This window comes from Coregonus clupeaformis, chromosome 23, assembly GCF_020615455.1.
Source record: "Coregonus clupeaformis isolate EN_2021a chromosome 23, ASM2061545v1, whole genome shotgun sequence".
Taxonomy (NCBI): domain Eukaryota; kingdom Metazoa; phylum Chordata; class Actinopteri; order Salmoniformes; family Salmonidae; genus Coregonus; species Coregonus clupeaformis.
The window spans coordinates 47,956,400-47,977,739 of NC_059214.1; the positions used below are offsets into that span (position 1 = coordinate 47,956,400).

The window sequence follows — 21,340 nt, forward strand, 5'->3', positions numbered from 1 at the left end:
CTACCCCTCTACCCCTCTACCCCTCTACCCCTCTACCCCTCTATCCCTCTATCCCTCTACCCTCTATCCCTCTACCCCTCTACCCCTCTACCCATCTACCCCTCTACCCCTCTATCCCTCTACCCCTCTACCCCTCTACCCCTCTATCCCTCTACCCCTGTATTCCTCTACCCCTCTATCCCTCTACCCCTCTATCCCCTCTACCCCTCTACCCCTCTACCCCTCTACCCCTCTATCCCTCTACCCCTCTACCCCTCTACCCCTCTACCCCTCTACCCCTCTACCCCTCTACCCCTCTATCCCTCTACCCCTCTACCCCTCTACCCCTCTACCCCTCTACCCCTCTATCCCTCTACCCCTCTACCCCTGTATTCCTCTACCCCTCTACCCCTCTACCCCTCTACCCCTCTATCCCTCTACCCTCTACCCCTCTATTCCTCTACCCCTCTACCCCTCTACCCCTCTACCCCTCTATCCCTCTACCCCTCTACCCCTCTACCCCTCTATCCCCTCTACCCCTCTATTCCCTCTATCCCTCTACCCCTCTACCCCTCTATTCCTCTACCCCTCTACCCCTGTATTCCTCTACCCCTCTACCCCTCTACCCCTCTACCCCTCTATCCCTCTACCACTCTATTCCTCTATCCCTCTACCCCTGTATGCCTCTACCCCTCTATCCCTCTACCCCTCTATCCCTCTACCCCTCTACCCCTCTATCCCTCTACCCCTCTACCCCTCTATTCCTCTACCCCTCTACCCCTCTACCCCTGTATTCCTCTACCCCTCTATCCCTCTACCCTCTACCCCTCTACCCCTCTACCCCTCTACCCCTGTATCCCTCTATTCCTCTATCCCTCTACCCCTCTACCCCTCTATCCCTCTACCCCTCTATCCCTGTATTCCTCTACCCCTCTATCCCTCTACCCCTCTATCCCTCTACCCCTCTACCCCTCTACCCCTCTACCCCTCTACCCCTCTATCCCTCTATTCCTCTACCCCTCTATCCCTCTACCCCTCTATCCCTCTACCCCTCTATTCCTCTACCCCTCTACCCCTGTATTCCTCTACCCCTCTATCCCTCTACCCCTCTATCCCTCTACCCCTCTACCCCTCTACCCCTCTACCCCTCTACCCCTGTATCCCTCTACCCCTCTATCCCTCTACCCCTCTACCCCTCTATCCCTCTACCCCTCTATCCCTGTATTCCTCTACCCCTCTATCCCTCTACCCCTCTACCCCTGTATTCCTCTACCCCTCTATCCCTCTAACCCTCTACCCCTCTACCCCTCTATCCCTCTACCCCCTACCCCTCTATCCCTCTACCCCTCTACCCCTCTACCCCTCTATCCCTCTACCCCTCTACCCCTGTATTCCTCTACCCCTCTATCCCTCTACCCCTCTATCCCCACTACCCCTCTACCCCTCTATCCCTCTACCCCCTCTATCCCCTCTACCCCTCTACCTCTCTACCCCTCTATCCCTCTACCCCTCTACCCCTCTATCCCTCTACCCCTCTACCCCTCTATCCCTCTACCCCTCTATCCCCTCTACCCCTCTACCCCTCTATCCCTCTACCCCTCTACCCCTCTATCCCTCTACCCCTCTACCCCTGTATTCCTCTACCCCTCTACCCCTCTACCCCTCTATCCCCTCTACCCCTCTACCCCTCTACCCCTCTATCCCTCTACCCCTCTACCCCTGTATCCCTCTACCCCTCTATCCCCTCTACCCCTCTACCCCTCTATCCCTCTACCCCTCTACCCCTGTATTCCTCTACCCCCTCTATCCCCTCTACCCCTCTATCCCCCTCTACCCCTCTACCCCTCTATCCCTCTACCCCTCTACCCCTCTACCCCTCTATCCCTCTACCCCTCTACCCCTGTATTCCTCTACCCCTCTATCCCTCTACCCCTCTATCCCTCTACCCCTCTACCCCTCTACCCCTCTATCCCTCTACCCCTCTACCCCTCTACCCCTCTATCCATCTACCCCTCTACCCCCTGTATTCCTCTACCCCTCTATCCCTCTACCCCCTCTATCCCCTCTACCCCTCTACCCCCTCTACCCCTCTACCCCTCTACCCCTCTACCCCTCTATCCCTCTACCCCTCTACCCCTGTATTCCTCTACCCCTCTATCCCTCTACCCCTCTATCCCCTCTACCCCTCTACCCCTCTATCCCTCTACCCCTCTACCCCTCTATTCCTCTACCCCTCTACCCCTCTACCCCTCTACCCCTGTATTCCGCTACCCCTCTACCCCTGTAATCCTCTATCCCTCTATCCCTCTACCCCTCTACCCCTCTACCCCTGTATCCCTCTACCCCTTTACCCCTCCTATTCATCTTCTCTTAGCCCTCTCCCATCGTTTCACCTCTTCATTTATTTCTGCTCTGTTTACACTGCAGATCTCTAACTTCCTAACAAGGGAAAAGCCTGACCGGGCCCTTGAGCTGGCCACCTTCACACCCAATATGGAAGTCCTCCTCTCTCTGTCTTCCCCTTGTACCCCAGGGGAGTGTGCTTACTCAGGGCTCATATGCTGGGAACAGAACGAGTCACTGTATCTGGACCGTGTGATGGGGTGGGTGGAGCACAGTTTGGTGGTATTCCAGAGAACAATATAGTATAGGGGAAACCACTCTTTATGGAAACCACTCTTTATGGTAGCGCATGAGGACAGCACTTTGAGCCCTTGATAAATCTGTTGGGTTCTATACTTAAAGGGATACTTTAGGCTTGAGCATTTCTTCCTACTTACCCAGAGTCAGACAAACTCCTGGATACCAATTGTATGTCTCTGCATGCAGTTTGAAGGAAGTTGAAGTTAGCATATCATTAGTTCCAGGAACTACTAGCCAGCTCCTGTAAAAAGCAGGGAAATAGACCTTCTTTACTACTCCAAAGTTGGGTGGTTGGTCATTTATAGTCTTACAAAGCTATACATAGTAATCAATATTTTATAAATGTGTTAATTACACTTGACGTATACAGTGCCTTCGGAAAGTATTCAGACCCCTTGACTCTTTCCACATTTTGTTAGGTTACAGCCTTATTCTAAAATTGATTCAATTGTTTTTTTTCCCCTCATCAATCTACACACAATACCCCACAATGACAAAGCAAAAACAGTTTTGGTACACTCGACACAATCCTGTCTCATATCTTGGTTTTTGTTCTGACATGCACTGTCAACTGTGGTACCTTATATAGGCAGGCGTGTGCCTTTCCAAATCATGTCCAATTAATTGAATTTACCACAGGTGGACTTCTGTCAAGTTGTAGAAACATCTCAAGGATGATCAATGGAAACAGGATGCACCTGAGCTCAATTTCGAGTCTCATTGCAAAGGGTCTGAATACTTATGTAAATGAGGTATTTCTGTTGTTTTTTTGTAATACATTTGCAAACATTTCTAAAAACCTGTTTTCGCGTAGTCATTATGGGGTATTTTGTGTAGATTGCTGAGGATTTATATTTATTTAATCCATTTTAGAATAAGGCTGTAATGTAACAAAATGTGGAAAATGTCAAGGGGTCTGAATACTTTCCGAAGGCACTGTAGCTTTGTAAGACACCATTACTTTTAGTATTCAAAGAGAGCCGTGCTCTTCGACTGGATAAAATAACTCTATGTAGCTGGAACCTGGGAACCAGCGTCTCCTCGGGGGTTGGAGCGTGGTGTAGGAACCTGGGAACCAGCGTCTCCTCGGGGGTTGGAGCGTGGTGTAGGAACCTGGGAACCAGCGTCTCCTCGGGGGTTGGAGCGTGGTGTAAGAACCTGGGAACCTGCGTCTCCTCGGGGGTTGGAGCGTGGTGTTAGGAACCTGGGAACCAGCGTCTGGGAACCAGCGTCTCCTCTGGGGTTGGAGCGTGGTGTAGGACCCTGGGAACCAGCGTCTCCTCGGGGGTTGGAGCGTGGTGTAGGACCCTGGGAACCAGTGTCTCCTCGGGGGTTGGAGTGTGGTGTAGGACCCTGGGAACCAGCCTCTCCTCGGGGGTTGGAGCGTGGTGTAGGAACCTGGGAACCAGTGTCTCCTCGGGGGTTGGAGCGTGGTGTAGGAACCTGGGAACCAGCCTCTCCTCGGGGGTTGGAGCGTGGGGTAGGAACCTGGGAACCAGCGTCTCCTCAGGGGTTGGAGCGTGGTGTAGGAACCTGGGAACCAGCGTCTCCTCGGGGGTTGGAGCGTGGTGTAGGACCCTGGGAACCAGCCTCTCTTCGGGGGTTGGAGCGTGGTGTAGGATCCTGGGAACCAGCTTCTCTTCGGGGGTTGGAGCGTGGTGTAGGAACCTGGGAACCAGTGTCTCCTCGGGGGTTGGAGCGTGGTGTAGGAACCTGGGAACCAGCCTCTCCTCGGGGGTTGGAGCGTGGGGTAGGAACCTGGGAACCAGCGTCTCCTCAGGGGTTGGAGCGTGGTGTAGGAACCTGGGAACCAGCGTCTCCTCGGGGGTTGGAGCGTGGTGTAGGACCCTGGGAACCAGCCTCTCTTCGGGGGTTGGAGCGTGGTGTAGGATCCTGGGAACCAGCGTCTCTTCGGGGGTTGGAGCGTGGTGTAGGATCCTGGGAACCAGCGTCTCCTCGGGGGTTGGAGCGTGGTGTAGGATCCTGGGAACCAGCGTCTCCTCGGGGTTGGAGCGTGGTGTAGGAACCTGGGAACCAGCGTCTCCTCGGGGTTGGAGCGTGGTGTAGGAACCTGGGAACCAGCGTCTCCTCGGGGGTTGGAGCGTGGTGTAGGAACCTGGGAACCAGCGTCTCCTCGGGGGTTGGAGCGTGGTGTAGGAACCTGGGAACCAGCGTCTCCTCGGGGGTTGGAGCGTGGTGTAGGAACCTGGGAACCAGCGTCTCCTCGGGGGTTGGAGCGTGGTGTAGGACCCTGGGAACCAGCGTCTCCTCGGGGGTTGGAGCGTGGTGTAGGAACCTGGGATCCAGCGTCTCCTCGGGGGTTGGAGCGTGGTGTAGGAATCTGGGATCCAGCGTCTGGGAACCAGCGTCTCCTCGGGGGTTGGAGCGTGGTGTAGGACCCTGGGAACCAGCGTCTCCTCGGGGGTTGGAGCGTGGTGTAGGACCCTGGGAACCAGCGTCTCCTCGGGGGTTGGAGCGTGGTGTAGGACCCTGGGAACCAGCCTCTCCTCGGGGGTTGGAGCGTGGTGTAGGAACCTGGGAACCAGCATCTCCTCGGGGGTTGGAGCGTGGTGTAGGAACCTGGGAACAAGCCTCTCCTCTGGGGTTGGAGCGTCGGGTAGGAACCTGGGAACCAGCGTCTCCTCGGGGGTTGGAGCGTGGTGTAGGAACCTGGGAACCAGCGTCTCCTCGGGGGTTGGAGTGTGGTGTAGGAACCTGGGAACCAGCGTCTCCTCGGGGGTTGGAGCGTGGGGTAGGAACTACACTGCTTCCAACTCCATTGGAACCCCACTTCACACAATGAGAGGAGGGGCCATCTTTCAACCTAATCATAATAAATATTACACTCCCGTATAAAAATGTGGCTTGCGGCAGGATTTAGGAAGAATTACATATAACATAAGGTGTGCTGGGTTTCCAGAGAAAGCATATACCTTTCATACTTGGGTTGAAGCGTCCGCTTGAAGCCCACTGAATGGACTTCAGATTCCTACTCTTTGAGCAGATCGGCTGAAAATTCATGACCTATTGGGCCAGATGTTTTCTCCTGTTGACCCCCATTTGTAGTTCTCCTGTTGACCCCCATTTGTAGTTACAGCAGGGGTTCAGGGAGAGGGAGAGGGAGAGAGAGAAACAGCACATAGGAGAATGGTTTGAAACTTTGAATGGCTGTTGTGAGATCCTCAATGGTCCAACTCCCACCTAACATACTGTCTTTCCTGTTTCCAAATGGGATGTAACTATTTTTCCCACTCCCTCACCATTTCAATGGGATGTAACTCTTCTTCCCACTTCCTGACCATTTCAATGGGATGTAACTCTTCTTCCCACTTCCTGACCATTTCAATGGGATGTAACTCTTCTTCCCACTTCCTGACCATTTCTCCCACTTTCATTTTCACTTACAATAGCATGCCTATTTTCATGACCTCTTCCAATTCCCTTTCCCCTTTACCTCTTATACTCGTACGTTGTTTTTTTACGCTCCAAGACCCCCATTTCTGTTCTGGGGGGGGGAGGGGGGGTGTCTCCTATATCCTCTACTGAAATCTGGGGGAGGTGGAATGTTGTGCAGACCCCAAGACCCCCAAGAACCCCAAGAACCCTTAGACTCTATCCAAAGTATATGACCCATGTCTCTGATACAAGGCCAAAAGCACAAGAGCACCAAACCAGACCCCAGTACTGGGCAGCATCAGTTTGTAACAGTCAATAATATTTGACTTTGACCATAGAGTAAACATGTTGAACTTGGACGAGGTAGAATTTCAATACACTCTTTTCATTTACTCAATGTTGCATTTCATTCCGCTCAGCAGTGTTTGAATTTAATATAGCAGAAATGTACGCTGGATTTCTAGGAAATGTAAACAAACTCTGAATTCCTGTTTTTCTCCCACTTCTAGTGTGCCGGCTGACTTGCCACAAGACATGTGAAGTTAAGGTAAGAGCAGCCATCTTTTCTCGGGGCTCTTATGTTGCCGAATGGGCTTGTCTAAGCAGTGGGAGTCTTTTAGCTACGCCTTTTAGATATAGGTTGTTATAAACTGTCGTTACGTCATCACGTCATCACGTCACATCTCAAGTGCACAACAGCCTTATGTAGGGCATTGTGACAGAACATACAGCGAGGCTGTACCAAGTCTCCCATCCTCTGTTGGCTCCGCAGGAGGCTGCTTAGGGGAGGACGGCTCATAATAATGGCTGTAACGGAGCGAATCGAATGGCATCAAACACCTGGAAACCATGGAAACCATGTCTACTCATTCCGCTCCATCCCATTACCACGAGCCCATCCTGCCAAATTACGGTGACACCAACCTCCTGTGGTTAGCTCTTAGTGCTTTAGTTAGCTCAACTCTCTTTTCCTTCAAAGCCAAGCAGAGCTTATCAGAAGGAAATGTTGTGTTAATGAGGCGGACGGGGCCTCGGCTGGAACAAAGTTCCTGCACTCTCCCAACATCGGAGGTATCTGAAAACAAGTGCAGGCTGTCCCAGTATGTGCTTGGTTTGGCTGAACCCTTGCATGTTCGACATCACCCCCTTCTCAAAATAAACAGCAGCACGCTACATCGTCCACGGGCTTGTTACATGATAGACTTGTTTTTGAAGAGGGGAGGAGTGGAGGAAAATGAAAGAGAGAGGCGGTGAAGGAGGGCTGGAGATCAGGAAAGACTGACTTTGTCTATAGGTAGCAGTGAGAGATTTACTAGACTTTAGAATATAGATGTATAGCACCCACCCTCCTCAACACGCACGCACACACACACACACACACACAAACACACACACACACACACACACACACACACACACACACACACACACACACACACACCATACATCACCGCCTTTCATCTGGCAGCCATTACTGAAATGTTACAGAGCTGCCAGCTCTACCCACTACCCTCCTCCAGCTCCTACTACCCTGCTCCAACTCTACCCAGCTCCCACTACCCTGCTCCAACTCTACCCAGCTCCCACTACCCTGCTCCAACTCTACCCAGCTCCCACTACCCTGCTCCAACTCTACCCAGCTCCCACTACCCTGCTCCCAGCTCCCACTACCCTGCTCCATCTCTACCCAGCTCCCACTACCCTGCTCCAACTCTACCCAGCTCCCACTACCCTGCTCCAACTCTACCCAGCTCCCACTACCCTGCTCCAACTCTACCCAGCTCCCACTACCCTTCTCCAATTCTACCCAGCTCCCACTACCCTGCTCCATCTCTACCCAGCTCCCACTACCCTGCTCCAACTCTACCCAGCTCCCACTACCCTGCTCCAACTCTACCCAGCTCCCACTACCCTTCTCCAACTCTACCCAGCTCCCACTGCCCTGCTCCAACTCTACCCAGCTCCCACTACCCTGCTCCAAATCTAACCAGCTCCCACTACCCTGCTCCATCTCTACCCAGCTCCCACTACCCTGCTCCAACTCTACCCAGCTCCCTCTACCCTCCTCCAACTCTACACAGCACCCACTACCCTCCTCCAACTCTACCCAGCTCCCACTACCCTGCTCCATCTCTACCGAGCTCCCACTACCCAGCTCCCACTACCGTGCTCCAACTCTACCCAGCTCCCACTGCCCTGCTTCAACTCTACCCAGCTCCCACTCCCCTGTTCCAACTCTACCCAGCTCCCACTGCCCTGCTCCAACTCTACCCAGCTCCCACTCCCCTGCTCCAACTCTACCCAGCTCCCACTACCCTGCTCCCAGCTCCCACTGCCCTGCTCCAGCTCTACCCAGCTCCTACTACCCTGCTCATCTCTACCCAGCTCCCACTACCCTGCTCCAACTCTACCCAGCTCCCACTACCCTGCTCCATCTCTACCCAGCTCCCACTACCCTGCTCCATCTCTACCCAGCTCCCACTACCGTGCTCAATTTCAGACTGACAGGAAATACCAGGGGTGCAAACGGTGGTGAAGGTTTACCATTCAGTCTCATAGGAGGGGTGAAGGTTTACCAGTCAGTCTCATAGGAGTGGTGAAAACAAATTAGCTCAAGCTAATGCAATGGATCTGGTTGATGACTGTGTGTAATTCAATGTGTCAATGTTTTAATTGCATCCATCTCAACTCCGGTAAATGATTAAATAAATAAATAGCCTCCCACTGTTTTGGGGAAAAGTTATGAAGCAGTGTGTAATGACCAGCCCATGTGACCTCTTCTTGGCTTACTGGTTCTTAAAATGACAACAAACTGTATTTCAATCAACGCTTCCCCCACCAAATATACGCCATTCATGACCCCGTAACTAATCTGACTTAATAATACGAGAACGTGATTGAAACCCATAAAAATGTATAAAACTACACAAATAAGAGAATGTGATGAGTGAAGGGTAGAACAAATGAAGAGAGAACTAACTAAATGTGAAATGGTCTTCTCTCTTGGTGTTGTTGTTGGAGTTCTTTGCTAGGAAGGAACGCGTGCAGGAATTCTGTGAACCCAGGGTTGATTTGTAAAGACAGGTCCAGAGTGCAGAGGCTGTTTCTTAATTCAATCGTGATGAGAGTACAATTCAAACTACTCCCAATCAGCAAACATGGACATACATGGACAAACCTCAATTTTCTCTAATCAGACAAATATTCCCTCTGAGATTGTCCTTGGTAGGTCGCAATTGACTTTTAGCCTTGACATTAAAGAACATGTATGTTGTGAATGATAGTTGATGAAGGCTAGTTCGATCGCTATCAGCGTTCAATCAAGCTTGCATCGCCTTGAATTCATTATTCATGAAGAATTGACTAGCTAAAGATGTAAGGTTAAGGAACTCCCATTGCCCCTTTCCTCAGTTTTGATTAATATGTGATCTTGCACGTTTGGAATCCAAGTGGTGGTAATAACTCTGTTATGCTGAGACCGTTTCCACACTGACTCGCTACAGGGATAAATCTCCACATCCATATTTAGATAAGACTCGCACGTATCCCCTGCATAACCTCTGCTACTAAAAACAAATGGTCAGACTGTGTGTAATGACAGTATGTTTCGGTCAATGTGTGTGTGTGTGTGTGTGTGTGTGTGTGTGTGTGTGTGTGTGTGTGTGTGTGTGTGTGTGTGTGTGTGTGTGTGTGTGTGTCTGTGTGCATTTTGTGTGTCTGTGAGAAAGAGAGTAAGATGTAAAGTAAAAGTGTGAGTATGTCGAAAGTATTTGGAGACAGAGAAAGAGAGAGAGAGTGGAAAGGTGAATTGAGGCCTCAGCAACGCTAGATGAAATTTGTGGGAAGAGGATTTGAAATGAATGGGAAACACAGCTTCATCCAATCCAATGTGAGGTGTCAGTTTGATATTTGTCTGTATTTTCCTGTCTGTGCACAGGTGCTGCTTGCTCCGTGCCATCATGTCATCCACTAAATACCAGTGACAAATGGACCTATCCTTTCCACTAAACTTTCCTTCAGACAAACACACCTACAAGTTCCCCTAGTTAACAATATTATGGAGGTCTTTGGGCCTGCTCAGTGTAGATGGGAATCTCAGTCCTGTCACAGGAAGGAAGAGACAGTGTGTGTGTGTGTGTGTGGAATTGTCTCGTTGTGAAAACAGTTCAGAAAGCAAAAATCTAGGGCTGGCGACGAGCCCTGGTTCAACTCACACTCGTAATTAGACAGAATAAAGCCTGTCCCTTCCCACAGACTGAATATGGCGTGGAACTGTGGAGGACCGACAGTGTCTGCTATGGAGTCGATGGTAGCTTTTGGGCTGTAGTAATCAACAAAAGTCTCTATACTAGGGGTGTAAATAGAGGGACCTTAATTTGTTGGTGGGTTTTGATGGAGTTTGAGATAGAAGAGGTGTGTGTACTACTGTCTATAGTGTGTCTATTTTAGTCGATATCCATCTTGCTTGTTCATCTTTTTATTATAGCTTTAAGTGTGTCAACTCCACAACATAGTTTCTAGATGTCGGAGATGACGCCATCAGTAATTGTATTTACTGTAATAAACATAGCAGTTCAATGACGGTTCAACGGTACTGCCTTGAACTCAGCCGAAGCCAGTTTCAGCCAAGTCTGGGAAGCTGGACTGTGGGGTTGGACCAGATTTTGAATTCCAAAGGTGAACTAAATGAATTGTAAGTCTCTGGTGGATTGTAAATATAGGTAGGAGAACGATAAGTTATTCATTAGGCTCTTTCCCCCTGAGTTTAGTCATCATTGGGACTGCAGTGGTATATCCATGAACAATTATAGGCTGAATCTCAAACCGAACACTTCAAGCACTTCGAGTACTCAATATGTGCGTTTACGGGTCAATCGAGTCAATCTCTAACGCTAGTTGTCGAGTCATCGAGTGCTCCACAGTGCCCTTCAAAAGCCTCTTTATCGAGTGGGCATCATATGGTGACTCGGCGCCCTTGGCAGCAACTTCTTCCCATGAATCTTAGCATGTTACCTAGCAACAGTCACTACTATGTCACCCTAAAAAAAATTGTCAGAATAAATCAAAGTAAGTCTAGAAATCTGTAATTCATTTAGAATTTTAATTTCGAGAAGGTCTTAGTCGCGCAATTTTACATCTAGCTAAGGAGATTAGTGTATTTCTGAAGTTTGATCTTGTACATGAAAACTATTCATTAAACGTCTTACTGTAGCTAAGCTTGAGCCAGTCACGTCATACAAAACGAAAGAGAAGCTAACCAATCAGCTAGTGCAACACTAAATGTAATGCTCCTTCCATAAGCAAGCTAACTAGCTAGCTAGTTAGTCAGCTACTGTAGTAACATTATTTCATCACAATTAACAACTTTTATTGAAGCAGCAAACATCCTGCTCTGCCCCAAGTCAGTACGAGTCAGTACAGTAGTCTGCTGCTGCACTGTGCGTTTAGCTGATGTTGCAACGTTACAACGTAGCGATTGGTGCTTTGGAAACACGCTGAAGTACAGACTGACTGTGCTGGGAACACGTCTACAACTTCATCAGCAAGCTGTCAAACTACCGTAAATAAGACAAGCTACATACATATGTAGATTAGAAACTGAAAGGGGCTTGCGTCTAGCCAGAGTCGTTTTTTAAAAATCAAACAGTATCCTCACTGCCTGGCTTATTCCTTCATCTTTTAATGTTCCGATGGACAGTTTGATTTTACGAGATGGCCCATGTGCAAGAAGAGAGGACTTTAGAAAATCTAAATGGAGCTCTCAGTGTAGTAGCAGTCTCCAACCTGTACATAAGCCATGGCAAAATAATTGTTCATGGTTCAAGTCTTGTATCATGGGTACTTCTGATTCTACCATATTTCACTCATTATCTTCTTTTGAAAGGACTGTTGACTACAGTCCTTTCCAAAATACTCTGGCAACGAGCCGATGTCCAGAGAACGTTGTAGACTTGTTGTGCATTTTTAGGAATTTCCCTGGGTTGTGAAGAGCACTGACCAGCCTAGAGATATGGCTCCGGGCACCGAGCGTGTTTTGGGTAGGAAACTACTGTGTTCCTCTGGTGATTAATAGGGAGGCCTGAGAAAACACGAATACACACAGCTAATCACCGCTCCTCCCTCTTCTCTCAGTGATGAAGTATGTGTTTTCATTTTCCCCCGCCTCCCCTGCAATTCCATCTCTGTTCTTCAAACCAAAAAGAAAAGCATGTTTTTATTTGGACTGGACAGCCATTCGTTTCCCTTGGCGAGGTTGGTCCCTGCATGAGATCTAGGTTTCATTACGTTAACCGCTGATACTGAGAGCGTTATGGCCACTGGATGGCCTGCAGTTCAGCCCCCTTGTTTAGCTAAATGTAGCGGTGGCTTGGATGACTGTTGCGTTAGCTGAAAGATCCCACCATGTATCAAGCTCCTTTCTGTTTCTTCTGTTGTTATAGCCAATAACACTCCCCTATTCTTGCTACTGGAGCTGCCATTGGCCAACTTCAGCATTCAAGGTTCAGTCACCGGGCACAGAAGACAATGCTATGCCAGAATATGCAATAGCCCATCTTTAAAATAGCAACTGGAGGCATCTTGTGTATAGTCCTTGTAGTCGTAGGTCTGGGTATAGTCTCACAATGACATGGAACCCTTGTCACCAGTTGAACCCAGATGAATGACTGAAACCCAGTATGGTTTGGCCCAAACATTGGCTGTTTTCATGTGTTCTGTCCACATGCTGTTTCCATTGTGAGTCACGGGGGGAATAACATGAGGAAAGTCCCTGAATATTTTGCAATTTCATGATTCAGACCTGTATTGATAATAGCATCATGGTTCTATTTATTTATTTATTTGTCTGTTCTGGTGGTAATTTAATAAAAAAAAACACTAATTGGCGTGAGAACAACGACTTTCCGTCTTATTATTTACTGTGTCTGCCTTTTAGACACATCCAGGCGCCTATATACAGTGCATTCGGAAAGTATTCAGACCCCTTGACTTTTTCCACATTTTGTTACGTTACAGCCTTATTCTAAAATTGATTAAATAAATACAAACCCTCATCAATCTACACACAATACCCCATAATGACAAAGCGAAAACATTATTTTTTGTGTGCAAATGTATTAAAAACAAAAAACAGAAATAAATAATTATTCAGACCCTTTGCTATGAGACTCGAAATTGAGCTCAGGTGCATCCAGTTTGAAATGATCATCCTTGACGTCTGGAGGAAACCTGGCACCATCCCTACGGTGATGCATGGTGGTGGCAGCATCATGCTGTGGGGATGTTTTTCAGCGGCAGGGACTGGGAAACTAGTCAGGATCGAGGCAAAAATGAACGGAGCAAAGTACAGAGAGATCCTTGATGAAAAAACCTGCTCCAGAGCGCTCAGACCTCAGACTGGGGCAAATGTTTACCTTCCAACAGGACAACGACCCTAAGCACACAGCCAAGACAATGTAGGAGTAGCTTCGGGACAAGTCTCTGAATGTCTTTGAGTGGCCCAGCCAGAGCCCGGACTTGAACCCGATCGAACATCTCTGGAGAGACCTGAAAATAGCTGTGCAGCGATGCTCCCCATCCAACCTGACAGAGTTTGAGAGGATCTGTAGAGAAGAATGGGAGAAACTCCCCAAATACAGGTGTGCCAAGCTTGTAGCGTCATACCCAAGAAGACTCTAGGCTTTTTTGGGGGGATGGAGGTGGGAGTGGGGAGGGGGGATGGAGGTGGGAGTGGGGAGGGGTGATGGAGGTAAGCACCTGCAGAGAAAACGTGTTACTCAGGAAATGGGTGTGGAAGTTGCTGTCCATGCTGGATGTGGGTGGGACTGCGAGCTGGTGATGGGGGAGAGGAGAAGGTAAATATTTTGTAAATCTATTGGGTCTTTGCCACAGGATCAGCAGGTTGAGAGATCTGTTCAAGTAACCAGCCATCTACATCAGGCTTTATCAGGCTTTATATCAAATCAACAATCTGGTACAGTCATAAAGACAACTGAATTTTAAGTCATGGGATAGGACATTTTTCTTTCCCCAGCCCAGTGATGTCTTGTTCAGCCCAGTGATGTCTTGTTCAGCCCAGTGATGTCCTGTTCAGCCCAGTGATGTCCTGTTCAGCCCAGTGATGTCCTGTTCAGCCCAGTGACGTCCTGTTCAGCCCAGTGATGTCCTGTTCAGCCCAGTGATGTCCTGTTCAGCCCAGTGATGTCCTGTTCAGCCCAGTGATGTCCTGTTCAGCCCAGTGACGTCCTGTTCAGCCCAATGATGTCCTGTTCATTGATGTCCTGTTCAGCCCAGTGATGTCCTGTTCAGCCCAGTGATGTCCTGTTCAGCCCAGTGATGTCCTGTTCAGCCCAATGATGTCCTGTTCATTGATGTCCTGTTCAGCCCAGTGATGTCCTGTTCAGCCCAGTGATGTCCTGTTCAGCCCAGTGATGTCCTGTTCAGCCCGATGATGTCCTGTTCATTGAGGTCCTGTTCAGCCCAGTGATGTCCTGTTCAGCCCAGTGATGTCCTGTTCAGGCCGATGATGTCCTGTTCAGCCCAGTGATGTCCTGTTCAGCCCAGTAATGTGCTGTTCAACCCAGTGATGTCCTGTTCAGCCCAGTGATGTCCTGTTCAGCCCAGTGATGTCTTGTTCAGTTCAAACAAAACAACACAACAAAGCAACACAATGGGAATGGGAACAGTCATGTATGGGGTTTGGTGATTCTTATTGAGTTATGAAGAGATGCTTTTATGGTTATTAAGGTTTTATTTGATATCTGACTGCTAGCAATTTGGAAGAGTAAACTGTGCCATGTAGATTTAATTTGAATCCCTATGCCCCCAGGAATGGATTGAGGGACACTATGCTAGTGGTCACTACAGGCCTCCTGTAGCTCAGTTGGTAGAGCATGGCACTTGCAACACCAGGATTGTGGGTTCGATTCCCATGGGGGGCCAGTATGAAAAATGTATGCACTCACTAACTGTAAGTTGCTCTGGATAAGAGTGTCTGCGAAATGACTAAAATGTAAAAATGTCACTGTAGAAGAGTTTGTAACACCCCATCTAGTACTTGAAACACATGTAGAATGATTTGCACATATAATGTGTGGACATATGGAGCTGTGCAGAGGAAGACTAGCACCACTGTATGCCAAGAAGAAATACATCCTTTTTCTCGAGTGCCCCTGTCTGTTCCGGAGCTGAATAGTAGCTACGTCTTTTCTATGTGATAGATACAGCAGAGAACACAAACAGAAATGCCCAACCTTTGGCAAGATGGTCTCTGGAAAGAATGTTAAGAGCAGGCCAAGTGAGGAAGAGTATGAACAGAAAGAAGGGTCGGAGAGAGAGAGAGAGAGAGAGAGAGAGAGAGAGAGAGAGAGAGAGAGAGAGAGAGAGAGAGAGAGAGAGCGCTTGGCAGAGGGGTGAAAAAGAGAGAGGGAACAGGGGTGAAAGAGGGGGATGAAACACAGTGGGCTTTGACACACTAAATCCCTGCGCCAGAGAGAGAGAGCGAGCACTTCAGAATGCCGAAAGAGGTGATAACTTCACCAGACATTGATAAAGGTGGATGCTGATTGAATGCTGAATGTGTTTACCTCTCAAAGCCTGAATAGAGATGAGTCTGATCTGATCCCATTCCACTTACGCAACCATCCTGAGACAGTTAATCCAACCAGGCCTGAAGAATGTGCTGTACAATGTGACCCTCTGGTGTTGACATCCACTTGCTGTGACAAGCTAGCGTTGCCTGGGCGTTGATCAGATGTTCCAGGGACTGTTGCTGTTGTTGAGAAACCCTGAGTCAGCCTCAGGAGACTCTACCTTAAAAGAGAGACAGCTGTGTCCTCGCCCAGAAACTCTCTCTGTCTGTCTGTCTGTCTCTCTGTCTGCCATCATGTACTGACCAACTACAGCTGACCCAATGCTGCTTCCAGCCTCTCATGTTCATTTGCAGGTATTTTTTTTTAAACATTGTACCGTGGTACAGGTTTTTGTGGACAACTACTGGTAGATGATAGAGAACCGTGTTACACAAGCTCCGACAATACCGCGGTGTGACCCAACTTTTTAGTTCCCTCAACTGTATATGTGTGCCATGTAGTACATGGATAATAAGTGACTATTATATTACATCCATTTCCCTTTAAGTGGTGTCTGAATACACAAAACATTTTTTTTTTTTTTTTACATGACCAAACGTATGTGGACACCTGCTCGTCCAACATCTCATTCCAAAATCATGGGCATTAATATGGAGTTGGTCCCCCCTTTGCTGCTATAACAGCATCCACTCTTCTGGGAAGGCTTTCCACTAGATGTTGGAACATTGCTGCGGGGACTTGCTTCCATTTAGCCTCGAGCATTAGTGAGGTCGGGCACTAATATTGGGCGATTAGGCCTGGCTCGCAGCCGCCGTTCCAATTCATCCCAAAGGTGTTCGATGGTGTTGAGGTCAGGGCTCTGTGCAGGCCAGTCAAGTTCTTACACACCGATCTCGACAAACCATTTCTGTATGGACCTTGCTTTGTGCACGGGGCAATGTCATGCTGAAACAGGAAAGGGGCTTCCTCAAACTATTGCCACAAAGTTGGAAACACAGAATCGTCTAGAATGTCATTGTATGCTGTAGCGTTAAGATTTCCCTTCACTGGAACTAAGGGGCCTAGCCCCAACCATGAAAAACAGCCCCAGACCATTATTCCTCCTCCACCAAACTTTACAGTTGGCACTATGCATTTAGGCAGGTTGCATTCTTCTGGCATCCGCCAAACCCAGATTCGTCAGTCGGACTGCCAGATGGTGAAGCGTGATTCATCACTCCAGAGAACACGTTGCCACTGCTTCAGAGTCCAATGGCGGTGAGCTTTCCACCACTCCAGCCGACACTTGGCATTGTGCATGGTGATCTTAGGCTTGTGTGCGGCTGCTCGGCCATGGAAACCCATTTCATGAAGCTCCTGACGAACAGTTATTGTGCTGACGTTGCTTCCAGAGGCAATTCGGAACTCGGTAGTGAGTGTTGCAACCGAAGACAGACAAAATGTACACGCTACGCACTTCAGCACTCGGCGGTCTAGTTCTGTGAGCTTGTGTGGCCTACCACTTCGCGGCTGAGCCGTTGTTACTCCTAGACGTTTCCACTTCACAATAACAGCACTTACAGTTGACCGGGCAGCTCTAGCAGGGCAGAAATTTGACCTATGACGGTGCCACGTTGAAAGTCAATTAGCTCTTCAGTAATGCCATTCTACCGCCAATGTTTGTCTATGGAGATTACATGACTGTGTGCTCGATTTTTATACACCTGTCAGCAACGGGTGTTGCTTGTCACACCCTGGCTCTGGGGACTCTATATGTTGAGCCAGGGTGTGTAGATTCTATGTGTTTGTGTTCTGTGTTCTAGTTGTTGTATTTCTATGTTGGCCAGAGTGGTTCTCAATCAGAGGCAACGAGTGTCAGCTGTTGCTGGTTGCCTCTGATTGGGAACCACATTTAGACAGGCTGTTTTCCCACAGTAGTTGTGGGATCTTGTTCCGTGTTGGTTGTGTTAGACCTAGGACGTCACGTTATCGTTTGTTGTTTTGATTATTGTGTACACTTAATAAAATAAGTATGTTTGCATTTCACGCTGCGCCTTGGTCCTCCTCCTTCGACGATCGTGACAGAAGATCCCACCACACCAGGACCAAGCAGCATGTCCAGGAGCACACGCAGGAGGTAACGTTAGTAGATGTCCTCCTCGGTTGGGGGCAGATTACGGAGGAGGAGGCCGTCCGTTGCCGGAGGGCTATGAAGGGGGAGAAACAGGCAGGAGAGGAGAAGCGGCGCCAACCGGGCCGTGGTCGGACAGGCGAGAGGCACCCCCAAAAAATGTTTAAGGGGGGGGCACATGGCATGGACGACGGGGCTGCTGGAGGCAGATAAGGGGCGAGTAGGTGGACGAGGAGAGAAGGCCACCGGGTTACGGGAGCCATTGGTGAGAGGAGGGAAGAAAGATGTAGAGGCACGGCGAGAGGTACTGAGGTGTATTGCCAGTCCGGTCCGTTCCTGATCCCCGTTTAAGGCCAGTGGTGTGTGTTCCCAGTACGGTCCGGCCTGTTCCTGTCCCTCGCACCAAGCCTACGGTGCGCGTCGCCAGCCCGGCCCGGCCTGTTCCTGTCCCTCGCACCAAGCCTACGGTGCGCGTTGCCAGCCCAGCCCGGCCTGTTCCTGCTCCCCGCACCAAGCTAATGGTGCGCGTCGCCAGCCCGGCCCGGCCTGTTCCTGCCCCTCGCACCAATCCTACGGTGCGCGTTGCCAGCCCGGCCCGGCCTGTTCCTGCTCCCCGCACCAAGCCAATGGTGCGCGTTGCCAGCCTGGCCCGGCCTGTTCCTGCTCCCCGCACCAAGCTAATGGTGCGTGTCGCCAGCCCGGCCCGGCCTGTTCCTGCTCCCCGCACCAAGCCAATGGTGCGCGTTGCCAGCCCGGCCCGGCCTGTTCCTGCTCCCCGCACCAAGCTAATGGTGCGTGTCGCCAGCCCGGCCCGGCCTGTTCCTGCCCCTCGCACCAAGCCTACGGTGCGCGTCGCCAGCCCGGCCCGGCCTGTTCCTGCCCCTCGCACCAAGCCTACGGTGCGCGTCGCCAGCCCGGCCCGGCCTGTTCCTACTCCCCGCACCAAGCCAATGGTGCGCGTTGCCAGCCCGGCCTGGCCTGTTCCTGCTCCCCGCACCAATCTAATGGTGCGCGTCGCCAGCCTGGCCCGGCCTGTTCCTGCCCCTCGCACCAAGCCTACGGTGCGCGTCGCCAGCCCGGCCCGGCCTGTTCCTGCTCCCCGCACCAAGCCAGGGATGCGCAACATCAGCCCGGTATGGCCCGTTCCTGCTCCACGCACCAAGCCAGGGGTGCGCATCGTCAGCCCGGTACGGCCTGTTCCTGCTCCTCGCACCAAGCCAGGGGTGCGCATCGTCAGCCCGGTACGGCCTGTTCCTGCTCCACGCACCAAGCCAGGGGTGCGCCTCGTCAGCCCGGTACGGCCCGTTCCTGCTCCACGCACCAAGCCAGGGGTGCGCATCGTCAGCCCGGGACGGCCCGTTCCTGCTCCACGCACCAAGCCAGGGGTGCGCATTGTCAGCCCGGTACGGCCCGTTCCTGCTCCCCGCACTAAGCCAGGGGTGCGCATCGTCAGCCCGGTCCGGCCCGTTCCTGCTCCACGCACCAAGCCAGGGGTGCGCGTCGTCAGCCCGGTCCGGCCCGTTCCTGCTCCACGCACCAAGCCAGGGGTGCGCGTCGTCAGTCCGGCACAACCCATGCCTGGGTCACCGGTGCCTGGTCAGGTACCGGTCAGCTGCTCCACACCGGAGCCTAAGCAATCCGCTCCTACGATGTCCAGTCCAGCTCCAGCCAGCGGGGCCAGACCGGACCAGGGGCGCTACGGGGGGATGGTTGGAGGGTGGTGGTCAAGCCCGGAGCCGGAGGGGATGGTTGGAGGGTGGTGGTGCCCACCCAGCCCTCCCCTTTTTGGTTTATGTTTAGGCGCGGTCGCAGTCCGAGCCTTTGGGGGGGGTATTGTCACACCCTGGCTCTGGGGACTCTATATGTTGAGCCAGGGTGTGTAGATTCTATGTGTTTGTGTTCTGTGTTCTAGTTGTTGTATTTCTATGTTGGCCAGAGTGGTTCTCAATCAGAGGCAACGAGTGTCAGCTGTTGCTGGTTGTCTCTGATTGGGAACCACATTTAGACAGGCTGTTTTCCCACAGTAGTTGTGGGATCTTGTTCCGTGTTGGTTGTGTTTAGACCTAGGACGTCACGTTATCGTTTGTTGTTTTGTTTATTGTGTACACTTAATAAAATAAGTATGTTTGCATTTCACGCTGCGCCTTGGTCCTCCTCCTTCGACGATCGTGACATTGCTGAAATAGCCATATCCACTAATTTGAAGGGGTGTCCACATACTTATGTGTATATAGTGTATTATAAACAAGTAGTTAACATGTATTTAGAAATCCCTTAAACGGTACACAGTTGTCAATTGTTTTAGCGAGCAGATGTGGCTAAAATAACAAACTTCCTATATTCAATCTGAAAAAAAATTACGTACAATTTATGTAATAAACCCTTTGAATTGACTGATGTCTGGGCGGACTTTCAGCAGTATCTAGAGTCGTCACCATAGCTGCCTCATTATTCTGACTATTGTGATGGGTGATTTAGAAGGAGTCAGGCGCAGGAGGGTAAATCACAGAGTAACAGGATTTATTCTGCAACACAAGGTTACGCAGTAAAGCATCAAAACACTCCAATGCGCAAAACAGGCGCACTGAAAACAACAAGGCACACGGGGAAAATATCCCGGCGATACAAAATACAAGGAGCTCCACCAAGCTTCTCTGACCTCACAATAAACAATCACACACAAAGACAAGGGGGGCAGAGGGAACACTTATACAGGTACTGATGAAGGGATATGAACCAGGTGTGTGTAATAAACAAGACAAAACCAATGGAATGATGAGATGAGGAGCGGCAGTGGCTAGAAGGCCGGTGACGACGAACGCCGAAGCCTGCCCTAACAAGGAGAGGAGGCAGCTTCGGAGGAAGTCGTGACAATTATTTTCGTTAATGTATTATTATTATTATTTGTTTTTGCGTTGAATAATACATTTTCTAGCATTGGATGTGAAGTTTTTTTTTGTTTGTTAATCATTGAAGCTAATACCGGTAGAGGGAAGGGAGGGGGGTGTTCATGGGTTTGGGAGGGAAAGGTTTAGCACGATGTGCTCCCATGTAACCTGCTGTGTTGTGTAGGTGGGGAGGAATAACGGGGCATTATCTGGCAATGAATATATTGTACAAATAAATAAATAAAAGTTCCCAGAATGTAGTACAAATATGACATTAAATGGAACCACATGCAAACTTCTGTGGAATGATCTGTGGAAGTACTGAAATACCCACAGAAGAAAATTGTTTCCTAACGTTCTCTGAACAATTTTAGAACATGACTTTGAATATAACCACGAGGAAACCTGTAGGAAACGTTATGCTGAAGTACTGAAATTCCCATAGAAGAACGTTGTTTCTTAACGTTCTTGTAACAATTTGAGAGCATTACTTTAAATAGAACCATGAGTAAACCTGTAGGAAATATTGTGTGGAAGTACTGAAATTCCTACAGAAGAACGTTGTTTCTTAACGTTCTCTGAACTATTTGAGAACATTCCCAATGTCAAACCAGTTGGAGAACGTTCCTAGAACGTTACCAACATTTTAATTAAATGTAACCATGTTTTAGGGAATGTTCTGTTCAAGTAATAAAATACCCCAAAACATTGTTTTTTTGTCAAGTTCCTTAAAT

The 21,340-nt window shown here is 49.8% G+C and overlaps 1 protein-coding gene across 5 annotated transcripts in view; it reads left to right on the forward strand.

Moving 5' to 3' along the window:
- The window catches only part of LOC121536473 (tensin-1-like), a 318,940-nt gene that overhangs the window by 127,790 nt on the left and 169,810 nt on the right, over window positions 1-21,340 (forward strand). For all 5 annotated transcript variants that reach the window (XM_045206739.1, XM_045206740.1, XM_045206741.1 and 2 more), the window contains exon 3: window positions 6,528-6,565. In XM_045206739.1, the coding sequence (XP_045062674.1) occupies window positions 6,528-6,565 (38 nt within the window). The remainder of the gene's footprint in view (window positions 1-6,527; window positions 6,566-21,340) is intronic.